The 19,165-nt window shown below is 41.1% G+C and overlaps 1 protein-coding gene across 4 annotated transcripts in view; it reads left to right on the top strand.

Annotated features, from left to right (window-relative positions):
• The window catches only part of DOCK4 (dedicator of cytokinesis 4), a 421,713-nt gene that overhangs the window by 336,389 nt on the left and 66,159 nt on the right, over positions 1-19,165 (top strand). For all 4 annotated transcript variants that reach the window (XM_084791186.1, XM_084791187.1, XM_084791188.1 and 1 more), the window contains exons 27-30: positions 1,787-1,881; positions 11,902-11,977; positions 13,867-13,967; positions 14,329-14,387. In XM_084791186.1, the coding sequence (XP_084647312.1) occupies positions 1,787-1,881; positions 11,902-11,977; positions 13,867-13,967; positions 14,329-14,387 (331 nt within the window). The remainder of the gene's footprint in view (positions 1-1,786; positions 1,882-11,901; positions 11,978-13,866; positions 13,968-14,328; positions 14,388-19,165) is intronic.

Genomic DNA, 19,165 nt, shown 5'->3' with positions numbered 1-19,165 from the left:
ACAACATGTCCTCCTAGTGCCTCTGCAGACAGGCACAGGATCTTCATGCCCCCTTAAGCACAGGTGACCTAGTGGGAATGTTTCCACATGCTATAGATCAACATATGTGTGTCAATGCCAAGGAAACTGAAATAGATTCTTGTCAAAATATTTGTGGGCTTGATTGAAGCTGTTAGAATGTGTAAAAAGAAACACACACACACACACACACACACACACACACACACACACACACACACACACAAAAGCTACCACATGGTTCTCAGTTTTTAACAGTCTTCTGTTGATATGAGTGACAGTCATAATCTTTTATGCAGGCAGCTTACTTGTTTAGCATGATGTGTTACTAGATTTGTAAATACAAGTCTTGTATTTTGAGTTGCCTTTTATTTCTGAACCCCACACTTTTGCCTTCTATCAGATTGTTAGAGAAATATATTTTCCTAGAATCGCTTAAGGTTACACAAAATAAAGCTTTCAGGTTTGCTGGTTGATAAATATAAGCTAGACCTGGTTGAGCGAGTCTTTCTTTTTAGTAGAAAACTCCAGTTCTTTTATGACAAGTGGTAAGTTCCCTCTTTCCCTTCCTTTAAGTATCATGTGCTAGCATGTCTTGGGTCTTCTCTCTTGTAACACTTAAAGAAGTGCTACTTCCATGTCTGGAAACTGATAACCAAATGTCTGACAACAACTTCGTGTCAGAAGAGTAAGTGTTCTCACCCAAAAGATGATAACTATGTAGAGCAAAGCACTTGCTAATTAACTGGACTTCCAGTGTGTGTGTGTGTGTGTGTGTGTGTGTGTGTGTGTTTTGCAGTGTGTGTGTTGCAAGTAGCATGTACATGGCAAAAACTTGCAATTCTGTCACTTTCAAACAAAAATCTTTAACCTTTTTAAAGACTTATGTGTGTGCAGTTACTCACAGAAGCAGCAAGAGGATATTACATCCTCTGGAGTTGGAGTTTCAGGCAACTGTGAGCCACACAATGTGGGTGCTGGGAAGTGAGCTCAAGTCCTCCTCAAAAGCAGTGATTAACTGCCAAGCCATTTCTCCAGTTCTAAACAAAAACCTCATAAATTAAAATAAATAAAAGAGAGCAAAAAAGCAAAACACATAGGAGCACTAGGACCTTTCTAGGCTGTCAGGTACTAACCGCTGCTGCCCTCTGCCTGGTGTCTCTGTGGAGAGTGTCTTGGTGCTCTTGTAGCCGGTAAGCGCTTGTCGCTGGCCCACCTCAGCACATAGTATCCCTGGAGTTCTGTGTGATGCATGAAGGAAGGCTTACTTTGACTCCCTAAAGTCGCACCCATCCTCTTAGTTCTGCACCTCAAAAACATCTTCTAAAAACACAGCTTGTTGTATAAGATCCTCTGATGAAAATAACCTTCCAAATGTCAACAACCATTAGCTGAGCTGACACAATCGATTATGCTCCTGGGTTGGAAAGTTCTGATACTTAGGACACTGTACTGGAAGAAAGGGAACGTTTGTCTGCTTACCTTCTGGACAGGTTCCCATATTGTCTCCAGGACCTGCATTTGCAGAGTTTGTAAAGATCAGTAAGAAAATGATTTCCCCTCTTCTAGACAAGGAGACAGATGAGTGAGCAGTCAGGTTGGGCAGGGAGGTGGGGCTGGTCAGAATGTAAGATCCCTTCTCCTGGTAGGTGTCTGCAGTCGGACTCCCTTCTCTGCAGGTGCTTCGATAATGGCAACAACACTGCGTTCTGTCCTTATGTTGACAATTATGACAAATCAATAAAACCATCTCTCTTCTTTATGCAAGGATTTCCTGCTGCAGATTTTTACTGTATTCCGAATATTGATACGCCCAGAGATGTTCCCCAAGGACTGGACTGTCATGCGCCTGGTTGCCAACAAGTAAGACTTTTCAGTTGATAATTGCATCTCGACTTGCAAGGGAAAAGGATGGTCTAGAATGTTCTTTGTAGTTTCATCACAAGGTAAAACCTCCACATTCTAATGCGTTTTTTCCTCTACCAAATCAACTTTTCAATCTTTTTTAAACAATATCTAACTATTGTTTTGAATTGTTATTTAATATAACTAAACTATTGTCTTTTAAGGATCAAACTGTATAGCCCAGCGTGCTGGAACACACTTTTAATCCCAGCACTTTGGGAGACAGAGGCGGTGGTATTTCTATGAGTTCGAAGCCAGTCTGCTCTGGAGAGCAAGTTCCAGGACAGCCAGGGTGATACAGAGAAACCCCTGCCTCAAAATTAAAAAAAAAAAAAAAAAAAAATTAAGTAGTATAACAGGGTGGTGGTTCACCCTGTAATCTTAAGCATTTGAGAGGGACAAGAGCCAAGACAGGAGCCTTGGACCTGGTGAGAATTGGCAGGTATTACTCTGCTCCTATAAAGCTCAAGGCCATGGACTTAGCTGCTCTCTCAGCTTCCTGTCTCCATAGGCTCAGAGGACAATGAAGGTGAACTTTAGAACAGGGTCTTCGTCTCCACTTTAGAAATTGATGCTTAGTTCATTTCATTAAAACCCTCTTGCCATCCACCATTCTCCATCTGCCAACACCCACATGCCTAGGGTGAGGGTGGGATTTTCTGCATACTCACCCTAGGCCAGGGTCACCATCTGCCCCCTCAGATGTGAGGCCAGGGTCACCATCTGCCCCCTCAGATGTGCAGGTACGGTGATAGTGAGAGCTCCTGGAATGCAGGATTCAGTTTTTATGAGATATGCTTAATATGGCTTCTCTTTCAGGATGCATTTTTAGACTTGGAGGTGTTAAAAATGATGTGTTAAAAACTTGTAAAGTAACAAATAGTGTCTTGTGGCATATTATATTTTACATAAGCACTGAGCAGCTTCTCCACTTTGAAGACTAATTGAGACTAGTGAAATCACTCTCTTTAGAATTCGGCATATGTATTTTGATATCTGTGAAAGAATCAAGCGTCTGCTTCTCTGGATGTCTGAATGCTTTGATAAATTGGAGCTCTTGCTGGTGTCTTCGCCCTAAATTACCAAAGATTCAGGGTACCTGGAAAGGTTAGATGAAATGATCTGGGGAGCCAAGCAGGAAGGAGTCCAGGCTGTCAGTAGCAGCAGCATCACAGAGCACCCCCATACACACACACACTTTGGTTGTTCTGCTTGCCCCATGTGCAGAGCAGCATTTGGCTTCAATTAAAAGTTTCAGTGGCAGACCATCAAACTGAAAATAAATTTAACATTTTCTTCCTTAGGTACACAGGCTCTGTGCTTGAGCTTGCTGGAAACCATGACAACAGTATGGCTCTTTGATACTAAATCCTCTGTCCATCCCACCTCAAGACCCCTACATTCAGAGGTTTTCGTGGTCACATTAGTAGCTTAAAGTGCATATGCTACTTTAATGTACACACAATGTTTAAGATTTTCATTGGCAGTGTTAACCAAGTAAGAACAACTGTGGGCAGAGATGAGGTGTGTGCAGTATATTTAAAGTGAAGATTTCTCCCATAGTAAACCCAAGCCCTTGCCGACCACAGCGATGCCCTATTGTCACCTAGGCTGGTGCTGGTAGCAACCCGGACCTGTTTCTCCATGACAATGGTTAATAGCTACACACTCACCCTCCCTACTGCACAGGACTCCAGGTTGGGACAGACTGTTTCCGTGTGCTCCCTTCTGTCTCATCCTCCTCTGTGTTCCTCTCAGTGGCAGTAGCCACTTCCTTTTCAAGTTAGGTAACCATATGTGATGGGTCTTGCTTTATAAATAGGACTCAGTCCATAAATATACCCTAGATTATTTTTATTTAGTATTAACCTAAATAACATTGATAGAAAAGTATGTTTCTGAGCTGGGTATGGTGGTGCACACCTGTAGTCCTCGGGAAGCTAAAGGCAAGAAGGCAATGTCAACCTGGGCTCCACAGCAAAACTCTGCTGGGAGGGAGGGAGGTGTGGAAAGAGGAAGGAGGCAAGGCAGGATGGTTTCTGAAAGATGTTCAAATTACTGAAAATATTTTAAAGTGTGTACATGGAAAGTGTTGGACTTTGCTAATGGTTAAATTGGGTGATAAGAGCACCCATGTCTTCAGAGCTCCCATCTCCTCTTCCTTGCTGCTACCTTTCTTAGACAGACACTTGACTGAGGCCTCGGAAAGACATATTTTAACCCATGTTCCCACTTTTGTTAGCTGAGAAGTCATCATTCTCCTTCCCGTGAACACAGCCAAATAGCCTATCCCAAAATTAAGTCTTTTACATGTTCATTCTTTATTCCTGTTTCCAAATGAATCGAACACCTTTAACTGTCCCCCTTAGCTGTGTTGCCTTAGTATTATCACGTTTCTCCTTTATATGGTGTCCCCCAAAAGCTGTGTCCAGATGCCAGGTGCCTTGTATGGTGTTTTTTAAAATCCGTACTTGTATGTACATTTTGAAATACAGCAGCTACACCAGGTCTCAGTTGCACTAGGACAGGAAATTTGCCTTCCATCTTGCACAGGACTCTGTAGGTCCCTGGCAGATGTTTCTGGAGAAGATAACCACTCCTCCATCCAAGAACAAAAGAGCAGAAGGATGCTAAAAACTAGGTACCAAAAATACAGGACACATCGAGAGAAGTTTCTCTCTACCACCTTCCCATGCCCATAGTGAAATAGGAATAAAAATGAAGTCATGGCTTTATGTATTGTTTCTAGGAGATAAATCTTACATTGTACTTGTCTGTTGAGGAGAGTTGGGCTCTTCACTTGCCATCTCAGATCTTGTTTTGTTTGTCTTATGTGTATGTTGGCTTCAGACACAGCATAAAAACCACCTTAAATTTCAAAGAGAAATACAGAGAGAATCCTCTCTCTCTCTCTCTCTCTCTCTCTCTCTCTCTCTCTCTCTCTCTCTCTCTCTCTCTCTCTCTCCCCCCACCCCGTGTGTGTGTGTGTGTGTGTGTGTGTGTGTGTGTGTGTATTTCACTGACTGACTTGCTCACTCACTCTATGTGAAGGAAGCACAAATAACTAATTCATTTAAACGGATATCATTTATCTATTTATACTGTAGATATTTTTTTCCAGTGCTAAAAATATAAAGAACTCAGGTGGTAGGGATAATTTTGAAGAGACTTACCTTTGTTATGGACTGAACTAACAGGGACTTCCATAAAAGAGTGAAACTTGAGCTAAAGCTAATGTAAGTGCTAATGGATGTCTTACTTGGAGTTGTATTGCTGTGAAGAGACGTCATGACCACAGCAACTCCTATAAAGGAAAGCATTTAATTGGGGCTGGCTTACAGTTTCAGAGGCTCAGTCCACTTATCATCATGGCAGGAAACATGGCAGCATACAGTCAGACATGATGCTGGAGAAGGTGGTGAGACTTCTACATCTTGATCTGCAGGCAGCAGAAGAGACCATGTGCCACACTAGGCATAGCTTGAGCATAGGAGACCTCAAAGTCCACCCCCACGGTGACACACTTCCTCCATCCAGGCCACACATTCAAACACAGGAGTCTATGGGGGTCATACCTATTCAAACCACCGCAGTGGGCGAACAACAAAGAAAAAGTATGAGTACCTGTAGAGATAACCTATGCAAAAGGCCCTGTGATCAGAGAGGAGAGAGGGACTGATGGTCCTTAGATTTGGGGCCTGAAAAAAAAGGACCACATCAGTCTGTTAATTTGCAGATATGGGGAAAGTAGGCACCCACAGAGTGAGGGAGGGAAGAAGTCTGTGACAAATGTAAGTGTAAGTGCTGTTAGTGTCCCAGTGTGATGCTTGTCACTCCAGTACTCGGGGTACTAGAACAGGAGAAAAGCCTCAAGTGTAAGATGAGCCTGAACCACAGAGTGACTTCCAGGTAATCTGAAGTACAGAGTGAAATGTTACAGGAAACAAATAAACAAGATGCTATTAGATATCCAAGTGGTGATGAAAGAGAGGAAGTAGGTGAACCGAAGGGAAGAAGCTAGGGCTAGAGCTGTCACTTTCTGGCAGGGAAGCCATGGTTGGGATCTGAGGCCGGGGAATGGAATGAGAGCTCCCAGGAAGAAAATGTATGCACTGAAAACACAAAATGCCTTAAGACTGAGGCTGGGGCATGCCATCATTCAGAGGTCAGGCAGTGAGCCAATGCAGAGAGACCACTGAGGCAAGATGACAGCTAGGGGCCCGACACCCTGAGAAGAAAATACTTCAAGGAAGTATAGCTAGAAATGTGGACCAGCAATTACCTCTGGGAGCCAGCACTGCTGTCAGTGCTAGTGACCTTGACAAGTGCTGTTTTCCTCTAGCGGTGGAAATAAAAGCCAGAAGAGGGTGAATTCAAGAGCGGAGCCTGGTGAAGGACTGAAAACAGTAATTACAGGCAGATCTTTTGAAGAGTTTTGCTATAAATGGTAACAAAAAAAAAATTTTTTTTTACTATCTCCAGAAAGAGTTAGGAGAATGGGAATTGTTTTAATATGTGGAGTAGTCTAGCCTGTGGATGGACTAATAGGAATGCTCTCAATATGTTAAGTGTTGGTTACGTTAAGGAAGATGGCCAATTAAAGGAACAATGTTTGTGGGTTTGAAAGTTTGTGGGTTCGTGATACTGATGCATTATGCTGGGTGTACCCACCCTGACCTCTCTATACCTGAATAAGTCTATCATGAAAGTATACTGTTGAGCTCAATGTACAATATTTTTGTATGAAGACTTCTTCCCTAAGAACAAGAAAGCTGTCCACACTTAGAACACGCTGACTGAAGCCAACTAGAGCACTGGCAGCTTTTCCACGACCATAGGAATGAAGGTAGGGTTAGGTGATTCCCTTGGGAGTGTGCCAAGCATCCACTGACACAACTATTATTTTTCTGTTTTTATCAAGTGTGGTTGTCCTTAAAGTATAGTTAGTGAGAGAGAGGACTAAGACACTGATTTTTCATCAAAACTCTTTGTTAATATATAGTTTACTATTATTAGTAATATTAATAATATTAAACAGATTTAAATAGTTACTGCAAATATTTATGCAAGATACACTTGCACACTGCATATCTTAGTGAGTCATAAGCAGTTTAGTTGGTTGGTTGGTTGGTTCTTGGGGGTTTTGAGACAGGGTTTCTTTTTGTAGCCCTGGCTGTCCTGGAACTCTGTTTGTAGACCAGGCTGACCTCAAACTCACAGTATCTGCCTGCCTCTGCCTCCTGAATGCTGAGATTAAAGGTGTGCACCACCATGCCAGGACTGTGAGCAGTTTGTAGGGAAACTGGGTATGTGAAGGAAATGGTTTGTTAAGATTTGGGCTGAGTAGGTTAAAATTAGAGTCAAAACTGATGCTATAGTTCCTTGTAGTTCCTCAAGAGAGCTTCCTGCTTCCCTTTGCCTTCCCCACTCCTTTTGCTGGTTTCCTGATATGGTGTGACTCCTCCTCTTATGTGAGCTCTGCTGGACTAATTTCAGTCTGATCTACAATTCTTACACAGCATGAGTTCAAACACAGAGACAAGGCTACAGTCATTCACGTTAGGCTAGGTCAAGCACAAATAGGACCAAATTCCCTACATATAATTGAACTCTAACTTGTCAACCTTCTGTCTTCTGTCTGTAACACCAATCCTGGAGTCAAGAGAAGATGGTCCTATGAACCAGAATCACCTATCTCGGCCACAGTCCTTTCCCACCAGGCCACAGGTGGTGATGTGGCCTGGTGTCTGTTTGTCCCTTAGATAGTTCTCATGCTTTCTGGAGTTTTAGAACTCCTCCCACCTTAAATTAATTAATTTTAATTTCCCTGTTGACTGTTCATGATTTTCATCTTCCCTAAGCATCTTCCTCTTGATTTATGCTGTCCCCAATTAATACTCCAAGTTAGAGGGAAGTTATATTCCAGGTTTGTTTTCTTAGTTTTTTTTAACATATAAGCATCGACATTTGCTGGGCATGGTGGTGCACACCTTTAATTCCAGTTCTTGGAAGGCAGAGGTATTCAGATGTCTATGAGTTTAAGGCTAGTCTACATAGTGAGTTCCGGATGAGTCAGTGCTACATAGTGGCACCCTGCCTTGGGGGGCAGGGGGTGGGAGAACATTGTTGATAGCCAAGTTTCTCTACTCTGTAGTTCCTACAGGGTATTTCTCAGTCTGCCCGTGGTTACTGGACATGGCTTCTGCTTGAGCAGATCCCAGTCCTAGTCACATTTGAAAGAACAGATTCCAAGATGTAAGTTTCCAATGGAGTGAGGAAGCAAGAGACTAGGGAATCGAGTTGATTGGAGATAACTCCTCATCACAGAATGAGGGGACAACTGGAACACCGGAAGCTGTAGACTTTATTCCCTGTGGCTCAGTTCTCATCATTTTCTGCCCGTGGAGATTGGCATTGTCAAAGCAACTCTTGCACCCACATTGTTTGTGGCAGAGTCGATCATCTGGCTGTTCTGGTAGCAAATTTCAAACTTTTCTCAGCTATTGAGGTTGAAGCATTTGGAATATACAAAAAAAAAAAAAAAAAAAAAAAAAAAAAAAAGTCCCATGTTCAGAAACAAAGAAAAGAATCAAGCCAGAGGCACCATGTGGCTTTAAATTAACTGGGAACAATTAAAGAAATGCCTTCAACTGCACAATACTAAGCACAATGGAACAAGTAAATATGAATTCCGTTAACTGGCATGGGGGCTTTTGTGCTGGTAAGCTGTGGCTCGGTGCTGAGTTCAAGCCCCTGTAATGAACTGGGACACATAAATGGCGAGCGTGTGAAGTAGACCCTTTCTAAGGGCCTTCTAGCCTTGAGAAGTCTTGCTTCAGGGTCTTCTATCATATTAAACACACTAAACAGATCCATATTACATAGCCTTCGCCAAGGAAAAAATTCTGTTTATCAGCATTTGAACTGGTTTGAGAATTCTTAAAAAGTTCTAAGAGGTAACCTATCATTTTTAACTTAGTAAAAATTAGATATATATTAAATTGGACAATCAATGAAATTATATCCTGTGAGCACGTAGTTCATCATATCTTGGTTTTTATTTCATAGTTTTAATTTGGGAGCCTTTCATTTTCTCAGGCTTTAGTATTTTCCAGCCTCACTGAGAAGCCTGCACCTGGTGCCTCTATACCGGGAGATCAGGCAGCTCTGACGAGGGGCAAGTTCATCAGTCTAGCAACAGGACTACATGCTGCACTGAAGACCCTAAAACTGCTAAATCCCATAGACAGGAGCATGTGGGAGCAGAATTAGTTGGGATACTTTTCAGATCAAGCAGTCTATTGACCCCAAGGGTCACGACCCTTTTGAGGGCTGCATATCAAATATTTACATTATGATTCATAATGGTAGCAAGTTACAGTTATGAAGTAGCAACAAAATAATTTTATGTTTAGGCTCACCACAATGTCAGGAACTGTATTAAAGGGGAGGTTGAGAACCACTGCACTACAGCCTCACTGCTCTTCACAGGATGCTTTACAGAAATGAACACTGCTATCACTTGGGGCTTGTTAGAGATACAGACTTCCAAGAACTACTCCAGGCTGCCTGACTCATTGTCTGGATGTTAATTGGGTTACCAGGTACCCACTCAAGCTTGAGAAGCATGGTGCTGGTCTAAAAAGGTGGCTCTCTACTCCAGATGCACCAAAAATAGCCCGGGGAGCTCTGCAAAGCCAGATGCCCTGTGCACGTTTTAATCTCCAGAGGGAAGACAGCTGTCTGTGACTTTTGAAATGTTTTAGTACTAAGATCACAGAGGTCCCATGTTATTTATCAGTACATGCAGCTAAAGCTGCAATGAATATTATCTGTTTATGACCTTGCATGAATGTCATCCTTTTAGGGAATTACTTTTCTCAACTGGACTTTTGAGATAGTCATCCTCTTTCCAGAACCTTAGGCCCAGTTGTCATAATATCAAATATGCTAAATTTCATTTGTAGTAGAGGTTCTTGCTTCCAAGTAATAACCATATATAGACTTATGGGCCAGAAGTTGGTTTGCTATGTAAAGTGCGGCAGTCGTGGGACTATGTATTTTTCCATTGAACATCAAGCACAAAGCTTATGTATATCTATTAAAAGTACAAAATTTCAGTTGGTAGAGATGACTCGGTGAATAAGAGTACTTGCTACACTAACATGAGGTCCTGAGGTCAGATTTTAGACTTCCATAGAAGATGCAGGTAGACGTGTGGCGCTAGGATGTCCACTGTTGGCTGTGGACATCTTGCACTGAACTCTCCGCGTGCACAGATGCATGCGCGCACACACAGAATACACATTTTTACTTGTTTCGGCTGGTTGGGTTTTTAGAGGTCATTTGTTTGCCGGCTTGACTGATGGATTAATTGAACCTCGGCCTGCGTGAAGTCTAAGCACACGTTCTGCCACCAAGCTGCACACCTAAGGGCCTCCAAGCTTCCCTAACTAAACCTAGAATCCCAGGGATCTAAGTGATGGGCAGAGAGCCCTCTTGCCAGATAGCATTTCATCCACCAGTAATGAAGAGTGACGCTCACGGGATAAAGTCTTTTTTGGGACCCTCAGTTATTTCTTCATTTGTTGTCACTGTTTTGGGGGGCATCTACGCAGACAGCCACTCTATAGCATCATCTCAAGTCACTCCTTCTGATAACTGCCGCAAGGAGCTGAAGAAATCACACCGACTCTCAGTCTTACAAGTTTTTCTTACATTTAACTTTGGTAACCAACCTCTTTTAAAGTACCATGACTTGTTCAAAAATGCGTGTACCTGTGTATAAACAGGGCCCCTTCGAGTGCTTTCCTTGGCTTTCTTAGCCTGGAATGTCCACATTCATCCACGCACCCCTTGGCCTTGTTAATGTTTTCCCATGTGGCAAGAAAATGCATAGTGAGCTTTCCAGCAGGTGAAAACACTAGGGAGCCATTATATCCTTCAGAGGCTATAAATAGTATTCCAATTAATAATAGTAAATACTCATCTATACTTTTCCAGTAGCATAACCACAATGTAATATTGGTGGGGTATTTCATTTTACTCTGCCCTTTATCTCTTCAATTCTGACTCTTACGAGAGCTGGGCCTCAACACAACCTAATGCAACATTACATATTAAGTTAAGAAATGACCAGTTAGAGGAGTTAACCATTTATACACTCATGCTTACTCTTCAGTAGTTAAAGTGGTGGCTTGTCTCACCATTAAATTCACCAATTACAAACACCTTCAAATTTGAATAGACACACTTCTGGCTATCAAAAAGATTTTGAACAAATTACAGAACTCTGTTCAGAACTAGGCAAGGATATTTGCCAAATCCTTTTTTCCTCAATCTCCCAAGCAAGATAAATATAGCTGTATTTAGGGGTGGTACACTTAGCTAAGAACATAGGGCTGCCCCGTGTTCTTCTACCCTAGAAAGATGCCTGTTTCTTGGAGTGGCTGTTTTACAGGGGCTATAGGAACTTAAGCAATGTGACTCTGCCTCCCGTAGTCCTTCTGTGCCCGCTAAGACCTTACATGTGGAAGAACAGAGCGAAGTTGTCTAATAAAGGCACAGTGCATCCTGTCTTTGTATGTATCATTGCATCTTTATGCTCTCCGTCATTCGTGATAATCAAATACAGACAGTCACATTTACATTAAGTAATTTTGCTTTGTCTAAAATTTAATTTCAAAGTCATAAAACATCAATAGATGAGTATATTTATGTCTGAATTATTTGAATTTATAAATATTCCTATGTATCTTTTTATGAAGAAACTAACCCTGGTAGAGTTTTGGGTTTTTGTTTTTTGGGGGGTTTTTTGTTTGTTTGTTTTTTTCTGTATAAGTTCATGTTCTTTCTGAGACCACATGCTTACTGGAGGAGGTTTTCTTTTATCTTAGATGCTTTTTATTCTTATATATTAACTGATTTTCACTAATGTGAAATTTTAGCTCAAAATGTCTTTTTTTTTTTAATCACTAGTGTTATCATTACAACAGTTCTGTACCTCTCTGATGCCCTCCGCAAGAACTTCTTAAATGAGAACTTTGACTATAAGGTCAGTATCTGGCTCCTCACTTGGGTTCCTGATAATATTGGTTTCAACTGAGCATAACGGTAGACCACTTGTTATCACATCTGCCAATAGGTAGAGTCGTTACACCGGTATCAGCCTCATGGCAATCACTGTGCACAAAAGATTGACTAGACTTGTTACCATAAATCTTAATTATTGTGCTTTTTGTGTGCTTCCAGACAAAGAGGATTTAGTACATGTTTCTAAGTCATTTTAAAGTCTTATTTTAGAGTTTTAGATTTTTGCTTTGTAAAATTTATTTAAAAAATTATAAAAATGAACAGTTCCCGAGCTTTGAATTTTTGGAATAAATTAATGAAAACTGTGAAACCTTACAATGATTCTCTCAGGCAGGATTCTCGATCCTAACTGGTGGTATTCTTGCATGTCCACCGAGTCTAAATGACACCCCCCTCTTTTTTTTTTTTTTAATCAAAGCAAATGACAGTGTGTAGATGGTGTGTGCCTGCTGTGGCTTCCTTTCTCAATAATGGTTCTATTTTGGTATCTTTATTTCCTATTTTTCAATAACATGTTTAACATGAAACATTTAGTAAGATCTTATTATTTGATAACTAGAAAATACAGGAAGCACAAATGCAATAAACATTTTTAAGTACTGTTGCCTGGTATGCATAAACTAACCCTGGGTTTAGTTCAATCAAACAAAAAACAAAAGCATCTAAAGAACAGTAGAAACTTGACTATGAAAAGTCAATATATTATATCTGCAACCCTGGATAACCAGTCACCATAGCTTAGCAAGTACCTTTGTCTACCCGTGGTCATTTGCTATTTGAAAAAAGGAAACACACACACACACACACACACACACACACACACACACACACACACACACACACACAAGGTACAGCCCTAGCCCTCTGCTTTTTGGTATTTCTTTTCCTCCACTACTTTCTCCTTGTAAATTATCCATTAGAATGTACATTCTTGCAAAATTAAGCTTGCAACGTGCCTGTATTTCTTTGAATAGATATTATTAGTGGAGAGGGCTGGGAAGAGCACAACACTTAGGATTGCCTGCTGCTCTCAACCAAGTTCAATTCTCAGCACCTGTGTTGGGTAGCTTTTAACTCCAATGCCAGAAGAATCCAACACCCCTTAAAAATATATATTTAGTAGAATTGTTTTGTTTGGATTTTTTTTTACCACATCCTTGTTTTGCTTATGAGAGCTCTTAGCTATGACAGACAGCTCTTGTTCTATTTCTTGTAGTTATTTAGCTCTCATTTGACATGACATCACTGGAGGCATAGTTGCATTCCATATGTCCAACATGGTTTTAGCTGTTTATTTCTGGAAATTTTATTCTGATGGCTTTCTGATTCTCTATTTGGCAGAAGAAAATTTATGACTCAAAAAAAAATTGTCTAGATAGGGAATTTTTAAACACAATGTGAATTTAAAGCAATTAAAGCATTTCCAGAGCTACAGATGCATTTTTTTAAAAAGTTCTGCATCAAAAGAACCTCCAAAAATGAATCCACGCAGGAATGAAGCACCTAAGGCTGCTTGGAGATGCTCAGAGTATTGTCAACCAAGCAAAGCATGCGTCCTTTAGCTATGCCAGAAAACTCAAGCCTTTGGGGTTCAGATTTCAAGCAATATCTAAGGAGGGAGCATTTCTTTAATTTTGTTACTTCATTGTAGAAAATTTCAAGTGTGTCCTTGCAACAGTAGCAAATGGCATAGTGACTCCACACCCATCCTGTGCACTCATAGCTCGCTGTGGCTGGTACCTAACCTACTCCAGTTTCACTCTCATCGCTTTCCTGCTGTGAAAGCAAATGCCAGCTGCTGCATCAACTCACCTCGCACAATAGTATTGAAATATCTTGTTCTTGTTTTAGATCTGGGATTCCTACTTTTACCTCGCTGTCATCTTTATAAACCAGTTGTGTCTGCAACTGGAGATGTTCACACCTTCCAAAAAGAAAAAGGTGCTAGAAAAGTAAGTACCAACGAGGGAAGTGTGGCCTTACAGATGTTTTAGTTCCAGCCACTCACAAATCAGAATGCCTGTAGCTGGAACCGACAAGTAGTGATGCAATCGCTAGAGCAGGGTTTTCAGGGAAATTTCAATATTTTTCAACCTATTAATATTATTTCTTGATGGGTTTTTCAGGTTTCAAAATTATTATAGAAACCAAAAGTTATGAGTTTATCTGGATATTTTATTTAGGGTCACCAAGACTTGTTCACTGATATCTGTAATTCAAATACCTTGCCTTTAATTCAGAATGACACATTATACCCTAAAGAAACACAACTACTTTATTCAGGAAATTATAAAAAATTTTTTTCTATTTCAGGTATGGTGATATGCGGGTCACCATGGGTTGTGAAATATTTAGCATGTGGCAAAACCTAGGTAAGTGGTAAAAAGTGAACCCCCTACTGTGGTACAGATCATCTCCCGACTTTTACATATACATAGGAAGAGCGATTCATTAATGACACATTTGGAAGCAGATGTGCAAATCAATCAAGAGATTTTCAGTGCTCATGGGTCAAGTTCTCTATCACACACAGACAGCTCTCCAGAAACTGACACTGTGGCACTGAATAAGATTAATTCTTTACATTGGTGTCTACTTGAAAAACACCACAATACCTTTGTGGTTTTCCTTATTAATGATAGGTTTTGAGATTTAGTATCCCTTGAACATTCTCCAGCAATGAACTAAGCATTCAGAATAGGGAACTACACCAACAGAAAACTTTCAGAACTCTGAAAAGAAGCTCTGAATCATCATAAATTTGGATTAAACTTTGTGAAAGATTGCCTTAAACGCCACCATTCTAAAACACCTTTCAGGCCATTGACCTGTGCCACAAAGATTATCGCCAAAGGCCTTTAAAAGCATTTGCAGTTGCTAAGAGACTGTTAGATCCAATTGTGATAATCTTCCACAGCATAGAGGCACATCATCCCAGAAAATTGGTGGCACAGATCTGCCTGCACAAAAAGAATAATATTTGGAAAATAAACTGTTCTAAATTTCATTGGCATAGAATCTCTTTATAGAAATTCATGACATTTAATTTGGCATATTAATTTTGCACATTTTATATCATTAACTGTTACTACATTTGAATCCCTTGTAATTTATTCAAGTGATTGACATGACTATGTAATGATCTGAGAGTTCCTTCTTGAGGGGCTCATTGAAGTACAACTTAAAATAGTAGGATTGGTCAGACATGGTGGTGCACATCTTTAATCCCAGCACTTGGAAGGCAAAGGCAGGCAAATTGCTGTGAGTTCAAAGCCAGCCTGGTCTACAAAGTGAGTCCAGGATAGCCAAGGCTTTACAGGGAAGCCCTGTCTCAAAAACAAACAAACAAAAGAAAGAGCAATTTTTTTTTCCTTGTTACAGAATGATTTTTGTCCAGAACTCACATGACCCTCCAATATACACAGCAATGTGGGGAGCTTTGTTACTCATAAATACTTGCTGGTGATCTCAGAAAAAATAAAACGAGTTAACATCAGCAAAATAAGATCCAACAATGAAAGGCCAGTTAGGATAAATCATGATATCTCTCAGTTCCACTAAAACACTTCAGCATGAAATGTCTGGAGAGTGGTCTCCTTAGTGTCTGTGCTTGGCTGACTCTGTCTTGTCTCCAAGGCCTCTCTGATGAGCCTTGTGGTGCCCTGGTTGCATGTGACATTAATTTAGCATTGCATTTCCTACTGAGTGCTGGACTGGGATGCTTTCCCAAGCAGCACAGTTGGTGAGGTTCTTCGCAGAGTCTGTTAGGAATCACACCAGATGTGGATGGGTTACCAAAGTAGTGGGCACCATGGGTTTCTCTGAGTGTTATTGTGTATGATTGTATGACTGCACCCAGGTCAGGGTAGCCATGCACTTATGCCCCATTGTCTTAGTCTACTTAATAAAGCCGATGTGTTTCATAAACTATCGGTTTGATATTTATGACAGAGCAGAAGTAGTTCTACCTCTCCTAGGTGCAGATGTATGTGCACCGTCCCACCCCATAGTGGCATCCATTAGATCAGTAGGGTTGAAAGTGCCATCCAAAGTACTATCCTCCTCCCCCGGAGCCGTGTGAGAAATGCAAATTCTCTGTCTCCCCCATAGACCTTGAAGCACAGTCTCTGGGACGGAGGAGAGCAAGCTAGTTTCCCGAGTGTTCCTTAGGTACTTGGCCAAAGACAGAAAGCCATGTCTTAAGCAGCACTGGCTCCCTCCTTTGCTGTCCTAACCCTGAAGACTCTCTCTAGCATAACCTAGCTGTTAGGTAACATTTAGTATTCTCAATGTACAAGTCCCATCATGATGTACGTACCTCAGGTATAGAATCTAAAGCCTTACGTCATTCATTTCTTTCTATATTGTCTTACGAAGAAGTCTTGGCTTTTCCCCAAAACTGCATGAATTTTAAAGATTTTCCCATTCTACTGTGAGGCAGAGGGGAAGTTGATTTCAAGGGTAGCTGTAACTTTGTGATCAGACCACTTAAATACAAACCTACTAATATTGCAGATCTAGTCATTATGTTGCAGTTTTACCTGTGACCAACTTTTCACCATTATAACAGCTTAGATTTCATGTCTAGCAAATGCGTGGCAGAAATAACTTAAAGGAGAATGGACGTGTTTTATTGTTCATTTCCCTCTGGTACTGGCCAGCTTCATTGTTTCCGAACTAAGGTGAGAGAGCACATCATGGTAGAAGGGTATGGTGTAGAAAAGCTGCTCAGTTCATGGAAGTCAAGAAGCAGAAAGAAGAGTATGCCAGTGCTAGCAGGCCACCCTCCCCACCTGACCCCCTTTATTGATCACAGTGGGGATTTGTACATTGAGAATAATGAATGTTTCCTAACCGAGCTAAATTGCGCTAGAGAGGCTAGAACTCGGAATGAGAGAGACAAGGCTACTTAACACAGGGCATGTCCTTGCCCTGAGGGATGACGCCGCCCACTCCCACAACAGTCTTTTCCTGTTAGTCATCACTGGAAAAAAGATGTTCCCGGAGGTGTGCCTTACCAATCATGTCTTAGGCATCCCTCATTTGGATCAAGTTAACAATAAGAACTAAGCACCACATTTTTATCTTAGTTTTGGTTTTGGTTCTGGTTTCTTTGTGTTTAAGAAAGTCTCACTCTGTAGCCCAGGCTGGGCTGGAATCACACTTGTCCTGCCTCAGTTGCCTGAGTGTTGGGGTTATAGGTGTGTGCCACCGTGTGCTGCTTCCCAGTGTTACTTTCCACCACAGCTGTCAGACAAGAATTCAGTTGTGCGCTTTAAAAATACTTTGTCACCCTAAAATCATATAACATTTTATAGTATAAAATGTGCTTTGTAAATCGCATTTACATGAGAAAGTTGAAGCTTCTTCTTAGCTATGTAGGTCTTTGGGCACTTTAGTGTATATTAAGCCCACGATGAATTCACTATTCTCTTCCTTTAGCCACTCCATTTTGGATCATTTGAGCAAGCAGGGTCTTAAAGTGGTCATTTTCACCTTAACCAGAGCAGATCAATGGCTTTGCTAGTTTATCCACCAGATCTAGGAATAGAGGAGTCTGACTGAGAACAAGGGAACAAAACCAGAAGGTTCGGTTGTCTATGGAGCCAGGAGGTAAATGAGGCCTAGAAAACAGTGGTTCCTGGCAGAGCAGTGTCAGGTTCTTCATTGGAACCTGCTGTTGTTTGTTTGTTTGGGGGTTTTGTTTTGGTTTTGGTTTCCGAGAGGGTTTTTCTGTGTAGCCTGGATGTCCTGGACTCACACTATAAACCAGGCTGGCCTTGAACTCACAGAGATCAGCCTGCTTCTGTCTCCCCAGTGCTGAGATTAAAGGTGTGTGCCACCACCAACCACTTTATGCTGCCATGTCTTATACTCATGGCCCACTTGACATAGTATCCTTATAACTTGATTAAAATCTAAAATATGTTTGAAGATATTTTAATGTAGTAAAATACTCATAAAATTTGTGATCTTAACTCTTTCTCGGTGGTTGAACGATAGTTCACATTGCCAGTCAACCCTAACCTTCCTGCCACTGACTTGCTTCTTTTAGGATAATGACCTTGAGCTTCCCCTTTGGTATATGTAGAGGTTAGAGCTTGCTTTCCTTTTGAGGGTCAGTGATATTCCACTGTTGTGGCTTTGCTGCATTTTCCTTCTCCATGTCTGTCCCTGGATGTGTGGATTGCTCCCACCCTGAGCCATTATGAGTTATGATGTTGTGAACATGGTGTTCAGGGGCCTCTTGGGGTCTCGCTTTTTCTTCCCATGGGTAGATGCTCAGAATAAAAATTGCTGGACCTTGTCATAATTGTACTTTTAAATTTTTTTTGAGGAACTGGCACACTGTTTGCATAGCTTTTGTCCTTTTTCTCATCGCCATCAACAGGGTACCAGGGTCCCAATTCCTACACATCTAGTGGATGTGCAATGATATCACACTATGGTTTTGATAACTTATATTTGAAGAGCAAGAACCAAGTGGTGATAAGGAAACACTTTTTTATTAAATGTGTTAATCCTCAATATTTTTATTTACTAAGTTAAAGGAATAAAATATTATATCAATAGAAGGGGAAAGTTATATATTACTCCCCAAATTTTGTTCACTTATGTGCACCCTTGGAAGAGTAAGGTGGTCTGAGGAGGTTAATCCTTGCCAGCTCACTGTCTATGTGGCCCCCATTTTGCTGTAAAGTTTTCACTTTCTATTTTTAGATGGATTCACATTCTTACTAAACATAAAGTGTGTCCTTTGTTCCACACTTGCAACCACTGTAGAAAAACTGATACTTCCCTAGCAGGCTGTTCACTGTACATTAACATAAAACTGCCAACAGCCCAAGTAGCAGGTACCCCAAATACTTCAGAATAAGACCATATGGCTGACAGCCAGATGTGGGGATGTATATGAACCCTCTGCTTTACAGGAGTCATTTAAGTGAACTTCAGTTGTTCCTTCTGCTACATGTAGCTCCAGGCTTTGCTTTGCTTGTTTGGTGGGGATTGGATTTTTCAGTGTTTGGGGGCTCGTCTGGGTTTGCTCATGCTCTGTACTCCCAAAGTGTGTTTTTAGCAATAAGGCCACTCTGAAGCCTTCCTGCATGGCAAAGACCAAAATGTGGCTACTCTCTGACTTCTCTCCTAT

This window comes from Acomys minous (genome assembly GCF_964271855.1).
Source record: "Acomys minous genome assembly, chromosome: 8".
NCBI classification, from domain to species: Eukaryota; Metazoa; Chordata; class Mammalia; order Rodentia; family Muridae; genus Acomys; species Acomys minous.
This window is presented reverse-complemented; position numbering and strand designations above follow the sequence as displayed.